Source organism: Salvelinus alpinus, chromosome 22 (assembly GCF_045679555.1).
Source record: "Salvelinus alpinus chromosome 22, SLU_Salpinus.1, whole genome shotgun sequence".
Classification (NCBI taxonomy): Eukaryota; Metazoa; Chordata; class Actinopteri; order Salmoniformes; family Salmonidae; genus Salvelinus; species Salvelinus alpinus.
Genome location: NC_092107.1, coordinates 28,137,891 through 28,160,112, shown reverse-complemented (window position 1 = coordinate 28,160,112; position 22,222 = coordinate 28,137,891). Strand labels below are relative to the sequence as shown.

At 41.2% G+C, this 22,222-nt stretch overlaps 2 protein-coding genes across 4 annotated transcripts in view; both read left to right on the top strand.

Annotated features, from left to right (window-relative positions):
• The window catches only part of LOC139549347 (kinase suppressor of Ras 1-like), a 58,690-nt gene extending 55,563 nt beyond the window's left edge, over positions 1–3,127 (top strand). For both annotated transcript variants that reach the window (XM_071359749.1, XM_071359750.1), the window contains 2 exons: positions 772–907; positions 1,136–3,127. In XM_071359749.1, coding sequence (XP_071215850.1) covers positions 772–907; positions 1,136–1,282 — 283 coding nt within the window. In that variant the 3' untranslated portion in view covers positions 1,283–3,127. The remainder of the gene's footprint in view (positions 1–771; positions 908–1,135) is intronic.
• Positions 3,128–5,405: 2,278 nt separating this feature from the next.
• LOC139549344 (galectin-9B-like) overlaps positions 5,406–22,222 on the top strand; it is a 30,711-nt gene continuing 13,894 nt past the window's right edge. The window contains exon 1 of one of the 2 annotated variants that reach the window (XM_071359746.1): positions 5,406–6,008. In XM_071359746.1, the coding sequence (XP_071215847.1) occupies positions 5,973–6,008 (36 nt within the window). In that variant the 5' untranslated portion in view covers positions 5,406–5,972. The remainder of the gene's footprint in view (positions 6,009–22,222) is intronic. The other variant, XM_071359747.1, reaches the window with a different exon arrangement.

Here is a 22,222-nt window from a genome sequence, read left to right as displayed (position 1 = left end):
ATACTGAACAAAAATATAGATGCAACATGTTGGTCCCATGTTTCATGAGCTGAAATAAAAGATCCCAGACATTTTTCATACCCACAAAAAGCTTATTTCTCTCAAATTTTGTGCACACATGTGTTTACATCCCTGTTAGTGAGCCTTTCTCTGCCAAGATAATCCATCCACCTGACAGGTGTGGCATATCGAGAAGCTGATTAAACAGCATGATCATTACACAGGTGCACCTTGTGCCGGGGACAATAAAATGCCACTCTAAAATGTGCAGTTTTGTCACACAACCCAATGCCACAGATGCCTGAAGTTTTGAGTGAGCGTGCCATTGGCATGCTGACTGCAGGAATGTCCAACAGAGCTGTTGCCAGAGAATGGAATGTTCTTTTCTGTACCATAAGCCGCCTCCAACGTAATTTTAGAGAATTTGGCAGTGCATCCAACCGGCCTCACAGCCGCGGAACTGTAACCACGCCAGCCCAGGACCTCCACATCCGTCTCCTTCACCTCACCTGTGGGATCATCTGATGGGGGGGGGCTGCTGAGGAGTATTTCTGTCTGTATCATTGAAATTGTTGCATGTTGCATTTATATTTTTGTACATTATACTTAAATATAGGACATCTGAATGTTTTAAAAAGAAAATGTGGGCGATACATACATAAATAGGCTGAAATGTGGCTCCCCATGAAATTAATGTGTGAGTAGGTGTATGCTGTTTGTATACAGGGCTAGGACTCAGGTGCTAACCATACAGTATATTTTAATCCCCAGCACCATTTGGTATGAGCTGCAGGCCCGTGGCTGGCCACTCACCAACCAGCCGGCAGAGGCCACCATCTGGCAGGTGGGCAGTGGAGAGGGCATCAAGAAGGTCCTGGCAAAGGTCAGCCTGGGCAAGGAGGTTACGGTAAGGTCAAAGAGCAGTGTGATGTCCTCTGGGAAGCTTAGTGTACTGTATTGACATGATAATAAACCAAACAATATTATTCTCAGTGTGCGAGTGATATAAAACAGACTGACATTGTACTACCAGAGCCAAAACGTTTGGATGGATTATCATCTACTGTACATTGTGTTTATAGCCATAAGGATGGATGTGGGATTAGATAAATACCCCCTCCCTCCTGTCCTGTAGGAGATACTGTCTGCCTGTTGGTCCTTCAAGCTGGAAGAGCGTCCCTCCTTCACCCAGCTGACTGACATGCTGGAGAAGCTGCCGAAGCTCAACCGCAGGCTTTCCCACCCAGGACACTTCTGGAAGTCAGCCGAGTATGTATCCTAAAGACCAGGATTCCATTTGAGATATACTGAATGTACTCACTATATATATATATATATATATATATATATATATACTACTTCTCCTACGTCTATGGGGATGCCACTCTGATGGTTTTGGGCTCTCTCATGGCTGGATGTACCTGTTGATCCCTGTCCCTCCAGTGATGTCACATTAGATGGAGCTGGGAGAACAGGAGGTGTTGATATGACTGTGTGAATAAGAATGTGTTTATGGTGGAGGGGTGTAGCCATCCGACAAACCTGGGCCTACTGTATGTTTTTTTTGTAGGACCTTTGATTTAAATAACTAAAATGGATGAATGTGATGCAAATTACCAGCTTTATACAGTGAGAAGAAATGTTGTCTTTAATAGGGAATTCTTGCAAAAAAAATATTTTTAAGTAAAAGTTGAACAGGACAAAAGGTTTAATAGCCTGTTGAAACTGTTTGGTTTGTGACTGTTCATTTCAGAGCTGATAGTTTTGAATGCCTAAATCTGTCCATGTTTTAAAAGAGAGTATACTTTATAATAGCACCACCCCCTACCCCTCTCCCTGTCTCCATGCTGTCCATCTCTGTGGGCAGTGATTGGAGGCTTGAGTGTCCCACCTCTCCTGTGTCCCCCCTTCTGTGAATATTTCTGTCATACCTCTCTTGTCATCTCTGTTTGGGTCTCACTCCCTCCCTCTCGCTCTTCCTCTCTGGGCGCCGCTGCTCTCTCCTGGATGACCACTGACTGACTCCACCTGTTCCTGCTCCACTTCACCCTCCCTGTCTCCCTTGGACCCCTCCTCCTCCACCTCCTCTTTACTTCCACCCCCCTCAAACATCAACTCTTGTTTCCCCATATTATTTTTTTCCCTTCTCCACTCCTCTCCTTGATCTATCCCATTATCTTTCTTCTTCTCTCCTTGCTCTCCGTGTGAAGGCCCTGGGTTCATCATCATTGCCTGCGGGACCATTGCAGTCAGGGTCTGCAGTCTCACTGCCCCTACATATACAAATAACATATATCTCAGTGACAACCGGTGCTGATCAATCCATAGGAATAGCCTGTTTGGTATTAGATTCAGAGGAATTCAGAGGAATGGACAACCCAGCAGAATGACTGGTATCACAGCCAATAGTGCCACCAATATATAGTCATGTATCTTTGCCAACTTGCTAAATGTACCATAATGCACTGCCTGAGTTGTTTGTTAGTTTGTTGTTCTTTGCCTAACTTCAGTTTGTGTATTGACATTTTGGTGCTAGTAGTGGCTAATGCAAACAGTCAAGTCTAACCACTTGCTTTCTTTCAATTTTCCTCTCTCTTCCTCTCTCCTCTTTTTTCCTCTCTATTTCTCGCTCTCTCTCATCCTACAACTTAGGTTGTAGCCTTCAGTATGCAAGACGAAGTAATAATGTAAGATGTTGACTTGCCTCTTGTGCACTCTTTGTGTGCCTGTGTCAGCATGCTTGTTTGGTTGGTTGCTGAATGTAATGTGCTGGACAACCACAGATTAACCCCGTGAAAGACTGCAGTGATTGAATGTTAGCAGTGATAACACAAAGATAAATGTATCCGATATATAAATATAGATAGAATTGTTTTATTTAATGTACAGATAACATTTATTTTATGTGTACAAAGTTTTTACATTACATTATAGGTACTTCACATCTAATTATGTAGAGCTTTAAAACATTTTTCCCTCAAAACACTGTGTAAACAAATTGTACATTACTTAAAGATGGGTTGTTGTTTTTTATGTCATAAGAATGTATATTTTTGTACAGATTGTGGCTACACTCAAGGTGTTTCTGGTTTCTTCAGTGAAAGACGATAAAACTAAACTCACATCATTTGGTTCTGTGTCTTGTTGTGGAATGCTGACAACAGTTTGAATGTATGATCAGTTGGATAAAAAAGGTATCACTTTACATTAAGGATTTAAGCAGCTAAATTACAAGCACACTTTCCACTAGACACCATTTATACAGTTGATTTATCTCCAAGTGTTTGATTTGATTTAAAGGGGCAATCCGGGATTCAAAACTTTGATTGACCTTAAATATGGGTGTCACTGACTCACCAGTTCCCAGGAGAGAGAGGAGGGTGCAGAGAACAGACATGTTCATGATGACCGAGACAATGGTGGTCCCAATACACTTCTGCTACTGATATGCAGGATTACATCAAAAAGTGTGTTGTAAAATATACAGTATGTGCAAAATGTCAGTACAAAGTAGTACATGGTTATTTCTCTTCTAGAACATTTTGAGACAAATAAAAATAAATGTGAGGCTATTTGTGGCATTATTACTAAAATACCAAAAATATAAAGATTGTCACCGAATCCAGGAGAGACAAATGGAAGTGCCTCCTTATCAGAAAGTTCAGATTTCTTCTCACTCAAAACGTCCATATATACTGAACAAAAATATAAACGCAATATGCAAAAATGTAAATGATTTTACTGAGTTAGAGTTTATATAAGGAAATCAGTCAATTAAATAATCTATGGATTTCACATGACTGGGAGCTATGGGTGCAGCCATGTGTGGGCCTGGGAGGGCATAGGCCCACCCACCCACCGGGGAGCTGGCCCAGCCAATCAGAATTGGATTTCCCCCCACAAAAGGGCTTTATTACTGACAGAAATACTCCTCAGTTTCATAATCTGTCCAGGTGGCTGGTCTCAGATGACCCTGCAGGTGAAGAAGCAGGATGTGAAGGTCCTGGGCTGGCGTGGTTACACGTGATCTGCGGTTGTGAGGCCGGTTGGACTTACTGCCAAATTCTCATTGGAAGTGGCTTATGGTAGAGAAATTACATTCAAATTATGGTAGAGAAATTACATTCAATTATCTGGCAACAGCTCTGGTGGACCTTCCTGCAGTCAGCATGCCAATTGCACACTCCCTCAAAACTTGAGACATCTGTTGCACTGTGTTATGTGACAAAACTACACATTTTAGAGTGGCCTTTTTTATTGTCCCCAGCAAAAGATGCACCTGTGTAACGATCATGCGGTTTAATCAGCTTCTTGATATGCCACACCTGTCCTGTGGATGGATTATCTTGGCAAAGGAGAAATGCTCACTAACAAATTTGTGCACAAAGTTTGAGAGAAATAAGCATTTTGTGCATATGGAACATTTATGGGATCTTTAATTTCAGCTCATGAAACAAGGGACCAACGTTTTTATTTTTGTTCAGTGTAAATATAAATTTGGGGAAGTTCTGCTAGAGATATCATCTGCAAGTCATATTCCCTTGGTTTGTTGAAGATTTTGCAACACCAGTGATAATGATTTGTAATGTAAATTTTAGGGCATGACCTATGACATTGTTAACCTGTGCAGTATGCAACATTTTATCAGGACACTGGTGTTTGTACACACTTAAGGTGGCCACACTGACAGTAAACAAGCAACTTTTGCTTCAAATGGTGTTCAGTTTTTGTCCTTTCCCCAAAGGAAAAAGCTGACATAAAATCTATGATATGGTAGAAGACCATGTTTTAAAAGGTGTCTTACTGCTTGGCTAGAGCAAAAGCCTCCACCCTCACTGGCTCTCCCAGCCAGAGTAAGGGTTTACTGTAACATCTAACTTGGATGTGGGGCCCCTTAGTCATCATCCTGTTTGGAAATTGATCATGTGGTTCCAGTCATTGAAAGCACTCATGCTGCATTCGTATCCAAGTGGGAAGTGGGAAATGACCACATACGACTGGGAAAAATCCACTTGAACAACTCTCCCTCCAACTGTTAATTACTAGTGGCAAACTCATTTATCAGCTCCCACTTCTCCCACATGGTGGCCTCTGATGTCACATACTAAGGAAATTACCTCGATAACAGCATTTTCGACAGTTAAATGCAACAACAAAACATTATTTATAAAAAGCAATCTTTGAATATGGGTTTTGATCACTATCATTTGTTTGCAAGCATGATAGCTGTATTTTTTGTTTTTGGTTTACCCAGCTTGTTGGCCATTAGCCAATCAGCGTTTCTCAACTAGTTCAAAGCACTTGAATGCATCCGACTAGTATTTATGACTGCACAACTGGTAAATTCCACCTCCCAATTGGTTACAAAAGCAGCATAAAAACAAACACCATTGTTCTGTACCCCTGCCTTCCTCAGTAGGCTAAAGAACAGTTGTAACCTACAGTTCGTTTTCTCGGTTTGAGGTGTCAATAGGGCAATTAATTAGGATATGGAATAAGAAATTATTTTAAATTAAAAAGGTTCCATTAGGATTACATTTTTCATGGTGATGTTAGAATGCATGTGTATGTGCATGGAGACAAACTGACCTCTACACACAGCAAACTTTATCCAACTTTGGCTCATCACCTGACTGTGAGTGATTGCTGGTTAATGATTATAAAAGCATAAGAATATATCGGCGCGCATCGTCTCTTGACTAGTCTGTGTAGGCCTACCAAGTAAGGTAAATCCGATAACGCTCAACTGCAGCATATATACATGTGTTCGACAGATGTACTCCTTAGGTTAAAACCCCTAAATGTAACGAGGGCATTGTAAACTAGGCCACATTGTTACTTACTTCCTCCTCCGCCCCCTTCAACGCATGAAAAAACGAAACAGAACATCTCTGAAATTCTATCATCACTGAGAGGAGAGCGTTGAGCAACTGAGAAGAAAGACGCTTCGACTGACAGTGAGATTTGGAGAAATGTCATTTTATAACCAAGAACCTTTTCATAATCCGGTATGTTTATTATAAGCATCTATGTGATTTGTTGTGTATTTAAAATGTAGATGTGCTTAATGTTTAACTTTGTGAGAGTTGGGCGTGTGCGTACGGTCACATCTGGTAATCATAATGTGCTCCGTCCGCTCAGTAATATACGTTATTTAGCCAGTTTTAGTCTGACTTGTTCCGTTCACAGATGTAATGCTAAAATCAATAGATGCATAGCTAGACATTCATAGTATCAATTCATGCTATTGTGCAAATGTAATATGTATCTTATGAGGCGACAGTGAATGTGTCGCGTATACCGTTATGTAGACTTACTCCTATTTATTTGTATTTATTATGGATCCCCATTAGGCTACTCTTCCTGGGGTCCAGCCAAATTTAAGGTAGTTTATACAAATTAAAACGTTCACAACACACTGTGTGCCCTCACGGAGGTAAAAACAGTTTCAGGTTGGATATTCGACGGATATTCGACGGATATACGCCTGTAGTCTTACTTACGTCCACCAGTAGCAGTTAGAGACCGTCAACATAGTGACAAATCAACATTTTCAAATTTCAATAGCTATTTAACCATTACTCCTAAAACTTTCAAAACTGGTTCTAGCTAACCCGATGGCATACACACATTGCACACATTTATTTTTTGTCAATTTACATCTCGCACTATTTTAAATTATTTATTTACATTTTTGAATTTCAATAGCTCCTTGGTCATGTGATCTAATGACTTCAAACAAGATTCAGAATGTCCACTGACTACCCTTCTATATTGCACACCCTTTAGTTTCTCCATTTTCATCTCACAAGATTTTACATACATTTTTCAAAATGTTAAATTTCAATAGCTCCTTGGTCATGTGACCTAGGGACGTCAAACAAGGTTCCGAATGTACACTGTGGGCCTACACATTGCACACCCTTTAGTTTGCCCATTTTCATCTCACACGTTTTTACATGAATTTTTCTAAATGTAAAATTTCAATAGCTCCTGACTTCAAACATGGTGCAGAATGTACCCTTCTATATTGCACACTCTTGTTTGTGTACTGTAAAATCACGCGGTGTAACGTACATTTTTCATAGTTTTACATTTCAATAGCTTCTCGTTTGTCAATTACACGCCTAAGAAGTGTGCAGTGGATATACACCAATATTGCATAACCTCTAGTTATGTCTCGTCAATATTGTTGTACATTAGTATTAGTTTGACCATTAGGGGGTTCAGTCCAGTGTTGTGTTTACCCTTTTCTTTAATATTTATCTAATAATAATTGGTAGTTCTAAGTACTTATTTTCCCAGTTTTTTTTTCTTCCCCACAGTATTTAACAGTGGTACAATAGGAGAGGGACAGATATCTCCTTTCGTCATTAATATCAACCATAAAGAAAAAGGGCAAAGTACGAGAGTCATGCTATTAATTGTCCAAAGCAGGGATGGAGAGTGAGATGGTAAGGTAGGCTGCAGTGGGTTTGCTGGTCAATCAATATACTGAACATGTGGCCAGTAAATCAATGAATACAAATTGAATATTGACAAATTAAACAGAAATTGTAGACCTTTAATCTTTTCCAACATGTCAACAGACACAACTTCAAATAAGTACAAAACATTTCAGTGTTAACTTTCTCTTATCCCTGGTTGATGTACATGTCAGAGCCTCTTCAGTGTGGATGGGGTATAGCATACATTTTCAACAACAAAGACTGCACTTCCGGTTTGTGTTCTTTACTCTGAACTCTTTTGTCTTCATTCCTAGTTACAGCACATGGAACCACCGTTGGCATGCAAAACATTCAATCTAAAACGTAACACGTTATAAATAATATCAATGCATTATGACGAATTAGCCATCCATTGTGTTATATGATAAATTGTCTTACATGCCGTCACTGTTGTCAAAAGATATAAACATGTTAAATAAAGTTACTAACCCAGTCAGTCTTTGGGCCACATCCAGGTTCTTTATCAGTGGCACACATGAAGCAGTTGTTGCAGTAGCGTGGCGTGGGCCTGGGGCCTGGGCCTTCAGTGAGGTCCTACACAGTCCCACCCGAATTAATCCACCTCTTATTACCATCATTATGATGCCATGGCTCTAGACACTATACATTTAGACAGAAACGCAGTATAACCAGGCGTTGCGTCACCTTGAAATTGACATTTTTTTCAGAGAATTGCAGGGGAAGAGTACAATACAGTACAGTTCAACTAATAGGCAAGAACATAGTCGAGTGCAACAGAGTTATATTAATATTCTTCTTCTATCCATTTCTGGTCCACAAACTTTGAGCTTTAAGTCCCCCAAAAAATAAATACAGTGTGTTCACTAAACAGCGCATTGTCGCACCCAAAGCAGTTTCACCGTGATGATAAAGACACATAACTATTCACTGAAAATAAAAGAAAACAAATCATTTGCAACATAGGCTATTTGCCATTTTATTTTGTTAATATATAGGCTATTTAATATTAACGAAATAAAATGCGAAACATACATACACATTGTGCATGCATTGTATGCCTACTCACCAAAGACTTATTTGAACACAAAATCCTTCCTCCTTTCTTTCCTCAAGAAGACTTCAATGACTCTGTTGTACAGTCTATCTGTGCGTTTTAGTTCCACCAATAAGTCCTTTTCTATCGACATGGAGGCTAATGCTGAAAGCCGAGTCTGTCCAGTAGCATTTCTGGAATACGTTTTGATTCGCTTTAAGGCCGAGAATGACCGCTCGACAGAAGCCGTGGACACAGGGATAGTCACTGTCACACATGCCAATGTGTAAAGTTGCCCCATGTCCTCATTCAGATTTTTCTGCTTAAGGAAATCAAGGAGATCAGAGGGACTTTTCCCTTCAAAATCAGTCATAGCATACATTACAGTCAGTTCTGTTTTTAGCTTGGATAGGTCGAACAGTGTTCCGTGACTCTCTGTTAAGCTGGAGAAGGCTGTTTGCGGGAATTTTTTCCGGTAGGTCTGAAAGTGTCGGGGGTCCAGGAGGGAGAGAAACATTCATTTTTCGTGGTCTTGAAACCTGTTTCGTATCTGGCAAAGAATGTTGTCCAGAATATTGCTGTGGAGTTGTTGATAGTATGTGCGAGGGTCTCCTTGTGCTGGGCCTCTGCGTGCGCTGGGTGAACTTGAGATGCGCGCTGTGTCATCGTAGATTTGACTGAACCTGCACCTCTCTCGCTCAATTGTGTCACAAAACTCGTTCACCCTCGTCAGGCAGAATTGTACATCCAAAGTTTGTTTCTGTAGAATTCCAAAAAGCACATCCGAATAATTAAAAATCCCATTGAATGTTTCAAGCAAAAAACAAAACTCAAAATCATCCAAACGTGCATTAAATCCATCAGCCATAAGCACAGTATCCCCGTCATGGTCATCATGATGTTCCAGTAAGTGGTTAAACAGCTCCTTTAGAGCAACTCTCTTTTCAAAGACTGCATTGACCAATCTAGATGTATATTGCCACCTCGTTGGTGCAACCTTAGGAAGACGACGCTTGCAGATGTCATCCAGCAGTTGCGTGCGCTTAGGGGATCGTGAGAAAAATGCTGCAAGGCCATTGAGGTTGGCAAAGAAGACCTTGCATTCTTTAAGCTTTGAGGCTCCTTGAGTCAGTACTAAATTTAGTCGATGTGCATAGCCAGCCCAGCCTCACATTCAATTCGCGCATATATGTACAAAATGTATTTCAGCAGATTTCGTGCGTTTTTGTGCATTTTTGGGGTGGTTCAATTCGTTTGAAAATACACGAATTTCTGTGCTACTTAATTAGTGCGAAAATACACGATTTTCTGTGCTACTTAATTTGTGCGAAAAGACACGAATTTAACCAGTAGGCGACACACAAGCCGTTGCAACAACCATAGACGTGATCGCCTGTATTTATTTATTTTACGTTATGAATATGTAGATATTTTGTCTTTTTTTAACCATTTAACCATAAGAGGTTATATATATATATATATTGTCTTTATTTAATCCCTATTAAAACATTGTGGTTTTATGCCTATATGTACTGTTTAAGATTTTTCTGAACAGACTTTTCAGGATAGAATGAATGTAAGCAATGCATGATGGTTAATGGTGTTTTATTCGGTTGTAGTTCCATGTATTTCTTAAAAAATAAACGTGTAAACCATTTTTATTGAACAGAATGTAACTGAAAATACAATGGCAGCCTTGCCATTGTCCATCAATAACAAAACTTTTTTTTTCGTATAACATTTGGGGAAACGTATGCAGTCATTGTAGTCTTACATTTTGTTGGCCAACCAAAATTACCAAAACGTTAACCCGTAATAAGGCTAGGGTGGCTGAGTGTAAATACATGGCTCTGAGTGTAAGCACCTTTTCACTAGAAACGTTCTTGTGTTCAAATTACCGTCAGTGCGAAATAGCTAGAAAGCTTTCGTATTTCCACTTGGCTGCACCTACGGTTACGATAACGATAAATCAAGTGCAATACCTGCGTCGACCTGTGTCGAGCAGCAAAACACCGGAAAGCTTCTAGCCTACCGGAAAGTTACAAGAAGAACAAGAATAGTTACCTCATCCGGTCATGTGACACTCTGGATGCCCACTAAAAGCAATTTCAACCGTTTTGAAAAATGACGCCTGGTAACCCCAAAAAAATACCAGGTGCATGAAAAGTTTGGACTTAGAATATTTTTTGAAAACCTCCATAAATCACTCAGGCCAGCACCCATTGATTTGGGGCGGTAGTATAGCGCTCCCAGAGCGGGTATGGAAGTCTGGATCCCCCCTAAAAGCATTTAAGGCTCTGTGTGTCTTTAAGCACCATACTTTTTCACTCCATCCTTGGTGTGTGTGTGTGTGTGTGTGTGTGTGTGTGTGTGAGAGAGCTTTTCTTTGACATCTGTTTAGCGAAATTACTGATTTACAGTTCATGAGGGTTGACCGATTCACACATTTAAAGTTTTGGAAAGATCTGACTTTTTTAAACCTTCGAAACAGCACCTATGACCCCATTTTAAGGCACTTCCGGTTGGCACAGGAAGCTATAAGTAAATACATATCCTGATCGGGGTATGCTTTTACAGAATCCTGAGTTTTAAGTCTATACGTTAAGAACTGACTGATTTACACAGGGTTGAATGCACTATATATCACAAACTGCTGGTTGGGTATGGCAAAACACTTTTAGGGTGATTTTATCACTTCCGGTTGCTCCAGGAAGCTTAGAATCAACACAGGTAGACCTCATAGTGGCTTGATGGATTGTCATTGAAGACAGGTTCATAAGACATTCATAACCCACATAGGCTTCAGGTTGAATTTAGGGGTGCAGGCAATGTGTTCCTATGGGGTGAGATGTCATTGTAAACTGTTTGATGTAAACACCTTTTAACTGTTAAGGGTTAATGCCACACGGTCAATGTTAGGCTTGCACAGAGACCTTAGGAACGTTCCTGAGGTCAAATTGTGCTTCTAAACCTTAACAGTTCTCTCTCTGTCTCCCAAAAGCAAAATACTTGAAATGTAGGTCAAGGGTCATCTTCTTGTCACTGTCGCTGCGCTCAGACCGAGCAAGCTACGGTCAAGCGGGGCATCTCGTTGAACTCGGCACGGCTATGGTGATGTCATTTTTAGTGGTGATTTCAGAATGCTATTTTGGTGGTTTTTCACTGTTGAAACATATTGCAAATGCACAAAAGTCAACTAGCAAGTCAGTGTCCATCAGCCAATTAGATATTTTCAGACACCAAACTGATACCATCTGACTCCAAACTCACTTTTTCCAACTCGTTTAGAAGCCAACTATCACAGATTTCAGAGCAGGCCCAAAATTCACAGCGCCTTCCATTTAAACCATAATAAAACAAATAATACGTAGTTATGTTCTAGCTGCGGGTCCAGTTTTCACATTATGTTTAGCCCTATGTGAGGCGACCTCGAATCCCAAGTTTCGGCTCGATAGGTCATTCGGTGCCCGAGCAAAACCTTAATTGGTGCTGAAATTCCACTTTTTTCCATGCCTTGCTACGGGGTCCTTGAATGAGCTATCGGACAGAAATGTCGGGGTCCGTCTCTATGGGCCGAGCCGGTTTCAATGCACCTAGTCTTGCAACTCTGGGACTTTTCTAAATGTCACCATTTTGTAATGCTCAAAATGAATTGAAGTCAACGCAAATGCACCAAGGCTTTTTATCGGTCCGAGAACCTTCTAGAGCCACATAACTCACCGTGCTTAATCGACCTGAGCTCTAGAACAGGTTTGTAAAGTTTCAGAACTCTAGGTCTGACGGTTCTTTAAAAGTTCAAACAAAAGTAACTATTGCAGGCACTGTCTGCCTCTAAGCCCCTCAGTGTGTCACTCCATCCTTTCTGTGTGGGTGTGTACATTTTTCCTTGAAATCTGATGGGATGAATGACTGATTTACAGTTCATGAGGGTTGCCTATTCACATATATTAAGTTTTGGAAAGATTTGACTTTTTTAACCCTTCGAAACAGCTCTTTTGACACCAATTATGGCACTTCCGGTTGGCACAGGAAGCTGAAAGTAAACACATATCCTCATTGGAGTGGGCTTTTACAGAATCCTGAGTTTTAAGTCTATACGTTAAGAACTCACTGATTTACATAGGGTTGAATGCACTATTTCTCTCAAACTGCAGGTTGGGTATGGCAAACACGTTTAGGGTGATTTAACCACTTCCGGTTGCTCCAGGAAGCTTAGAATCGACACAGGTAGACCTCATAGTGGCCTGATGGATTGTCATCGAAGACAGGTTCATAAGGCATTATTAACCCACATAGGCTTCAGGTTGAATTTAGGGGAGCAGGCAATGTATTCCTATGGGGAGACATGTCATTGTAAACTGTTTGATGTAAACACCTTCTTTTAACTATTAAGGGTTAATGCCACACGGTCAATGTTAGGCTTGCACAGATCGGGAGGACCTTAGGAACGTTCCTGAGGTCAAATTGTGCTTCTAACCTTAACGGTTCTCTCTCTGTCTCCCAAAAGCAAAAAAATATGAAATTGAGGTCAAAGGGTCATTTGGGTCCTTCTTCTTGTCCCTGTCGCTGCACTCAGACCGAGCTAGCTACGGTCAAGCGGGGCATCTCGTTGAACTCGGCACGGCCTGGAGATAATGGCAATGCCATTGCAGGCTTTGTGTGTCTTTATTAAGCACCATACTTTTTCACTCCATCCTTTTATCCCCTTTTCTTTGTGGTATCCAATCGCTAGTAATTACTATCTTGTCTCATCGCTACAACTCCCGTATGGGCTCAGGAGAGACGAAGGTCGAAAGCCACGCGTCCTCCGAAGCACAACCCAACCAAGCCGCACTGCTTCTTAACACAGCGCGCCTCCAACCCGGAAGCCAGCCGCACCAATGTGTCGGAGGAAACACCGTGCACATGGCCCCCTTGGCTAGCACGCACTGCCCCCGGCCCGCCACAGGAGTCGCTGGAGCGCGATGAGACAAGGATATCCCTACCGGCCAAACCCTCCCTAACCCGGACGACGCTAGGCCAACGGACCTCCCGGTCGCGGCCGGCTGCGGCAGAGCCTGGGCGCGAACCCAGAGACTCTGGTGGCGCAGCTACCACTGCGATGCAGTGGCAGAGCTTCGAGACCCACTTAAAAAATGTTCGTCTGAACACACTGCAACTGGATCTGTAATTTTTTATTTTTTTTACTCCTTTTTGTGAACATGACCAATTTGTCAATGTACGATTTCTCTTAAATTACGATAGATAAATGGCTGGTTCTTTTTTTCCTGACACTGTATGCTTATGTACTTTGACGTGAAGCGGTCAAATTAGCACCCTACTTTACGTTTTTGACCTTTAATCCCAGAAAAATGGCCATAACTCAAAAAGCGTTGAGGCCTCGACGCCATCTTGTTCGGGGCCAACTGTCCATTACGTCTTCGAAATATTTTCCGTTTAGGAGAAAAGGCCACATGCATTTGCAATGTGCTTGTGCATTTGCAATATTATTTATTTTCCCTCTGGTGGGAATTTCCTAGACTGCGGAAAAATGATCAAAATGTGTTATTTTTATAAAACGGAAACCGAACGTCCGAGAGATTTAGTTTGATGACTTCCTGAAAGATCTCTCCCCCGCGCACGGCCCGACGCCGTCCGCGAATTTTAGAAACGTTGCAGGACGTCTAGTAAGGGACCTTACATTTGCAATGTGGCGTTTCTCACTAACCATATGGCGAGTGCTAAAATGTTCCCTTAAGGTATGGAAAGGCCTTGGAAAGGCCATAAGTGTAAGCCAACATAATTCATTATTTTACATTAACATGTAATACATGCATTATGAAGAAAATGGTGTAATTTAGGCTCCACGAAATATGAAATGGGTTATGAAGAAAATCGTGTATGGTTGCCTACATGACAAAAAGGCGTTCTGATTACAAGTGCACCAGTATCCAAAGTATTAAGCAAAATCAAGCACAGAAAACAGCATTGGCATTAATAAAACAATATTTCCCACAAATTAAGTCGCAGGTAAATGTGCGTCTTTTCTCAAATTCTGTTCAGCAAGTCTAAAACAGTACATATAGGCATACAACGACACATTTTAAAACATGGTTAAACAAAGACAACATTTCTGTATATTCATGACGTTGAATTAGCCATTAAGAAGAACAAAAATGAAATACAAATTATCGCGTCTACATGGTTGTTGCAACGGCTTGTGTGTCACCTACTGGTTAAATTTGTGTCTTTTCGCACGAATTAAGTAGCACAGAAATTTGTGTATTTTCAAACGAATTGAACCACCCCAAAACACCCCAAAAATGCACAAAAACGCACGAAATCTGCTGAAATACATTTTGTACATATATGCGCGAATTGAATGTGAGACTGTGTTGGCATAGCAGTGAATGAATAAGGCCATCGGTGCCCTCTCCTTAACTTTAGCCTGCACCCCATTGAGTCCAGATGCCATGACTGCTGCGCCATCAAAACACTGTGCCACAACTTTATCCAGACTACATTCATTTTCCTCCAAGAAACGGAAAATAAGAGCGGCAATGTCATCAGCTCGCTTGCCGCTTGTCACATCTTCAAATCGGATAAATCGCTCCTTGACTCCCGTGTCCGTCACATAACGCAGGACGAGTGAGAGCTGTGCTGCATTTCCCACATCTGTTGTCTCGTCCACCATAACAGCAACAAAGGGAGCTTTTTTAATCTCCATTTTGATCTCTTCTCCCATCACTTCAGCAATAGCATAAATTAGGTCATTTTGTATTTTGCCTGACGTCCCAATGAACACTTTGTTAGTGGACAGGTGGTATTGTAAATCTGTGTTGCTTTCAGAAAGAAAGAAGCGCCACGTAGTTCCCTTTGTTTGTGGAGTCAGCACTTTCATCGTGTCCCCTAAAAGAAAGTTCCTGTTTACCCAAAAACATGACACAATCAATGAGTCTTTTCAATATTTCCCTATTTTTCTATACCTTTTCATTGTGCAGCTCCGTTGCCCTGCGTGATTGTTCGTTGAGCTGTAGCTCCACTCTGGTGTCCCCAAAAGTTTTCAAAAGCACCATTGCTTGTAAGTGCCCAGCCGTACTTTGGTGTCTTGTTGCTGCCTTGGTTAGACAACTCAAGTTTGCAAAGCCAGTGTGGCTCCAAACACCAAATCGATCACTTGCAAATAATAGGCATTCCCAGCAGTACAGTTTGCAGTGCTTCTCGGAGCCTGTGAGCCATTGATAGCGCTCGTAGTTGGAACTTTGAAAGTGGCGAACGAACCCTTTTCCCGCCTGTGACAGGCTTTGTAGCGTCGGCGTCGGGCGACCTCTCCTTACAACGTCTAACTTTTCTTGAAAAGTTCGTCTTGAGAATGGCGTTATAATTATATCCTCGACCAAATCGATATCTTCTCCTCCTTCCGCCATTGTGGGTTGAAAAAACAGCTTAGTCGTACGCAAATTAATTCGTTTATCAAATTCAGTTTCCTAGTTCTGAGGATCTGCATAGACCTGCCCATAGGACCTGCTTCTCAATATTGGTAATCCAATCAAAAGACGTGCACGCACTACGCCTGCTAGCTGGCTCCTGTGTAACACTGGAGCCAGCCAGCAAGCGTACAATAGCCAACTCTAAAGCTGATTGGTTGACACTAAATTTTCATTTCCATTCACTTTAAGCTACAAGCGCCCGCACTGTTGATTCTGAAGGCCTGAGGGCAGATTTTAGACCCCTGGCAACACATGATGGCTGAATATGATTGGATAAAAGATCTAACATAAAGACCAGCCCTCCAAATCTCAACCTGGGGCTGGAAGCAGTGCAACCAAGAGGAAAGCTATGAAATGAAGAGTATAATTCTTACTCTGGGGAATAATTTAATACATATTTGTGGGAAAATATATTTAAAAAATATATATATTCTGATGATGTTTAGGCCAGCAGAGAAGGCCTTGCTGGCCCTGACGGCCCACCACTGAGTTGTTGGCTTTGTTGAACTCTGAAATCATAGGCATGAACTGAACATATGGCTGTCCCACACAACTACATGAAAATAAAGAATTTACATTTACTTTGAATTAAATGTCATTACATACCAGACATTTTTAGTATATCCTCAGCCATTTCTTTTCGCAGTTGCTTTTGAAGGTTCCATATGAATTTGGGAGGGGATGTTGGGGAAGTTCTGTGCAACTTCCTTGGCCATCTACACCAAAAAATAAAATGGAGCTTTTGACCTAATTGTCACATAACAGCTAACCATTCATTATTGAAAATATAACTATCAAACCTGCATTACAAAGACCCAGCAGCTGAAGGTGTCCTGCTGCATGGTGTGAATTATTTACCCTCTTTCCACTTTATGTCCACCCAGTCGTCTTTTCCGTGGCAGGATCTCCTCATTTTGAAGTATTCTCTTTTTTTATGTAAACAATGGAATTCTGATTAGTTATAGGCAAATGCACAAGACAAATTTGTATGCTGTTTTCCTTATCACTATAATCTAGTAGTAATTTAGTAGAGGTAATTTCCTTTATGCCCCATTCTACACACAGCCTAAATTATAGGCACTGAACCATTTACAGGACAATAATAAAAGTAGCATATAGGATCCAACCCTATCACAGAGTGAATAAATGTAGAGCGTTTGTAGACTTTAAGAAAAAAATATTAAGTGACAGTTTCATCAGTACGTGCTTAAAGAAAGTCATATCACAAAGATCACAGATGACAGTGCCCACCAAATCTATGACAATAGAGAATGAATTGTAAGCACCAAAGTGTGTTTGTCAAAATAATATCTGAAAATGTAAGTTGTTGAACATAATACTTCTATTTGCAATAGCAATTTATGATCTATGCAGTTGAGGAATATTCCATGTACCAACAATACATGTAGAACGGACATTCAGTATTTATTTATTTCTTATATATTTTATTTAACCAGGTAGGCCAGTTGAGAACTAGTTCTCTTTTACAACTGCGACCTGGCCAAGATAAAGCAAAGCAGTGTGACACAAACAACAACACAGAATTACACATGGAATAAACAAACGTACAGTCAATAACACAATAGAAAAGTATATATACAGTGTGTGCAAATGAAGTAAGATTAGGGAGGTATGGTAATAAACAGGCCGTAGTGGCGAAGTAATTACAATTTAGTGATTAAACACTGGAGTGATAGGTGTGCAGATGATGAATGTACAAGTAGAGATACTGGGGTGCAAAGGAGCAAAAAATAAAATAAATAAATAATATGGGGATGTGGTAGTTGGATGGGCTATTTACAGATGGGCTATGTACAGGTGCAATGATCTGCAAGCTGCTCTGATAGCTGATGCTTAAAGATAGTGAGGGAGATATGAGTCTCCAGCTTCAGTGATTTTTGCAATTTGTTCCAGTCATTGGCAGCAGAGAACTGGAAGGAAAGGTGGCCAAATGAGGAATTGGCTTTGGGGGTGACCAGTGAAATATACCTGCTGGAGCGCGTGCTAAGGGTGGGTGCTGCTATGGTGACCAGTGAGCTGAGATAAAGTAGGGCTTTACCTAGCAAGGACTTACAGATGACCGGGAGCCAGTGGGTTTGGCGACGAACATGAAGCGAGGGCCAGCCAACGAGAGCATACAGGTCGCAGTGGTGGGTAGTATATGGGGCTTTGGTTACGAAACGAATGGCACTGTGATAGACCGCATCCAATTTGCTGAGTAGAGTGTTGGAGGCTATTTTGTAAATGACATTGCCGAAGTCAGGGATCGGTAGGATAGTCAGTTTTACGAGGGTATGTTTGGCAGCATGAGTGAAGGATGCTTTGTTGCGAAATAGGAAGCCAATTCTAGATTTAATTTTGGATTGGAGATGCTTAATATGAGTCTGGAAGGAGAGTTTACAGTCTAGCCAGACACCTAGGTATTTGTAGTTGTCCACATATTCTAAGTCAGAACCGTCCAGAGTAGTGATGCTAGGCGGGCGGGCAGGTGCGGGCAGCGATCAGTTGAAGAGCATGCATTTAGTTTTACTTGCATTTAAGAGCAGGTGGAGGCCACAGTTGGAGAGTTGTATGGTTAGTTAACACAGTGTCCAAAGAAGGGCCAGAAGTATTGCGAATGGTGTTGTCTCTCTTGCGTCTGGTGATTCTCTGATCCACTTCTACGCAGACATCATTGATGTATACAGAGAAAAGAGTCGACCCGAGAATTGAACCCTGTGGCACCCCCATAGACTGCCAGAGGTCCGGACAACAGGCCCTCCGATTTGACACACTGAACTCTATCTGAGAAGTAGTTGGTGAACCAGGCGAGGCAGTCATTTGAGAAACCAAAGCTGTTGAGTCTGCCGATAAGTTCCTAACTTCCCTGAAAAGTTGCATATCGCGGGGGCTATTCGATGCTAATGCAGTACGCCACAGGATGTTTTTGTGCTGGTCAAGGGCAGTCAGGTCTGGAGTGAACCAAGGGCTATATCTGTTACTGGTTCTAATTTGTTTGAATGGGGCATGCTTATTTAAGATGGTGAGGAAAGCACTTTTAAAGAATAACCAGGCATCCTCAACTGACGGAATGAGGTCAGTATCTTTCCAGGATACCCGGGCCAGGTCAATTAGAAAGGCCTGCTCGCTGAAGTGTTTTAGGGAGCGTTTGACTGTGATGAGGGGTGGTCGTTTGACCGCTGACCCATTACGGACGCAGGGAATGAGGCAGTGATCGCTGAGATCCTGGTTGAAGACAGCAGAGGTGTATTTAGAGGGCAGGTTGGTCAGGATGATGTCTATGAGGGTACCCGAGTTTACAGATTTGGGGTTGTACCTGGTAGGTTCCATGATAATTTGGGTGAGATTGAGGGCATCTAGCTGAGATTGTAGGACGGCCGGGGTGTTAAGCATATCCCAGTTTAGGTCTCCTAACAGTACAAATTCTGAAGATAAATGAGGGGCAATCAATTCACATATGGTGTCCAGGGGGCTGAGTGGGGTCTGTAACAAGCGGCATCAGTGAGAGACTTATTTCTGGAAAGGTGGATTTTTAAAAGTCGAAGCTCGAACTGTTTGGGCACCGACCTGGATAGCATGGCAGAACTCTGCAGTAGATTGCAACTCCACCCCCTTTGGCAGTTCTGTCTTGGCGGAAAATGTATACACATACATAGAGGCATTTTTCAGCTATGATTTTACCACTCAGAATCCAGAATGGATATGACAATGGGGCCAGCACAGGACATAATACACCCTTACAACAATCTACTTTTTGATCTTCTTGACTTCTTATTCTGTAAACTGCTACTATGTGTCAAGAAAAGAGCTGGTTAGTATACTCCAGTAAAAAAGGGCTGGTTTAGATGAAAAACTATTGCCCTGTGTCCCCGTTCATAGGGGCATGAGAGTCTCGTCACTGGTAGAATTGAGTTGGCACTTTATTGGCCCAAACACCCACAGACCTACTAGGTTGAGGTTACTCATGAACAGTAATTAGTATTATTTTTTTTGTTGCATTGATGCATTGTGTCTTCTAACTGTCCAAGAATAGGATCCAAAGTGTTAGGAAATATTTGTTCCCATAAATACAAAGGAGGATGTCTCTCCTCATACCTCTGTGCACCACAGAGCCAATCAGGAGAGAATACATACAGGTCAACGGTGCCAACTGAAAGTCAAGGGGTGTGTCTGTGCCTTTGGGATTACTCTCTCTTTACAGAGAACCCCTGTGGTTCAAGTCAAGAGCTACCCTTCCCCTCTCAGTCTGCTCTGCGCGTGTCTGAAAGTGACAGAGCCAGCAGCCAAGAGTTTTTCACAGTATGTCATAAAAAATTATTACACTTATGAATGTAGGTAAAATGCTAATATGTATTAGATCCAGTACAATGGAATAACTAAGACCTGAATTTGAATGCAGTGTGTTCCGATTCCTCCTCCTCTTTCTGTCCAGCAGGGTCAACCAAAAACACTTGGCCTGATGGTTCATGCAGATACTGGGGAAGCAATATAGAAATGTATTGATCCCTTAAATGATTTTACTATTAAATGACCCATATCACAGCCCTCATACCTCTTCACAAAAATGTACCTAAATCAATTTTGGAAAAAGGATTTTACTTACAAAAGACGTAGGAATGTATTTTTCCAGTTAGAAATAGTAGGCCATGCATCAAAAAACTATTTTCATCTGAAAAATTAACCCTCAAATGCAGTATTGCAGTTTTGTAAGTTGTCTGCAGGTGGCTTGTTGTGAATGCACTCAAATATCTAGTCATTATCAGGTTATGTAAACTGCGTTCTAATACTCAACGTAGAAGGATTTGTCTTAATGTACAGTAAATGAAAGTGATGCTATGAAAAGGATTCTTTCACCTTATCAAGTTCACTCTGACTGACAAATCACTGCCTATTACTGTGATTAAAAAGAGCATATGAAACAGTGTTTTTCATGAGGCTGACCTGTGTGCCTTCCTTTAACTTCTTATGGCTGCAGGGGCAGTATTGAGTAGCTTGGATGAAAAGGTGCCCAAAGTAAACGGCCTGCTCCTCAGTCCCAGTTACTAATATATGCATATTATTATTGGTATTGGATAGAAAACACTCTGAAGTTTCTAAAACTGTTTGAATTATGTCTGTGAGAACAGAACTCATATGGCAGGCACAAACCTGAGAAAAAATCCAAACAGGAAGTGGAAATTCTGAGGATGGTCGAGTTTCAATCAAGATCCCATTGAAATCACAGCGAGATATGAATGAGTATTCACTTCCTACGGCTTCCACTAGATGTCAACAGTCTGTAGAACTTTGTCTGATGACTATACTGGGAAGGGGGGCCGAAGGAGACAGGAATGAGTCACCACTGCCATGAGGTGAACATTCTTTGACCACGCGCGCTCACATGAGAGGCAGCTCCGTTCCATCGCTCATCTGAAGTCAATGTAATTCTCCGGTTGGAACGTTATTCAAGATATATTTTAACAACATTCTAAAGATTGATTCAATACATCGTTTGACATGTTTCTGCTGACTGTTACGGAACATTTGGACATTTCGTCACGTTTTAGTGAACGCGCTTTGTGACTTTGGAATTGTTTACCAAACGCACTAACCAAAGTAGCTAATTGGACATAAATAACGGACATTATCGAACAAATCAAGCATTTATTGTGGACCTGGGATTCCTGGGAGTGCATTCTGATGAAGATCATCAAAGGTAAGGGAATATTTATCATGTAATTTCTGGTTTCTGTTGACTCCAACATGGCGGCTAATTTGACAATTGTTCTGAGCTCCGTCTCAGATTATTGCATGGTTTGCTTTTTCCGTAAAGTTTTTTTGAAATCTGACAGAGCGGTTGTATTAAGGAGAGGTATATCTATAATTCCATGTGTATAACTTGTATTATCATCTACATTTATGATGAGTATTTCTGTTGAAACGATGTGGCTATGCACTATCACTGGATGTTTTTGGAACTAGTGAATGTAACGCGCCAATGTAAACTCCGATTTTTTTATATAAATATGAACTTTATCAAACAAAACATACATGTATTGTGTAACATGAAGTCCTATGAGTGTCATCAGATGAAGATCATCAAAGGTTAGTGATTCATTTTATCTTTATTTGTGCTTTTTGTGACTGCTATCTTTCGCTGGAAAAATGGCTGTGCTTATTGTGGTTTGGTGTGACCTAACATAATCGTTTGTAGTGCTTTCGCAGAAAAGCATATTTGAAATCGGACACTTTGGTGTGATTAACAACAAGAT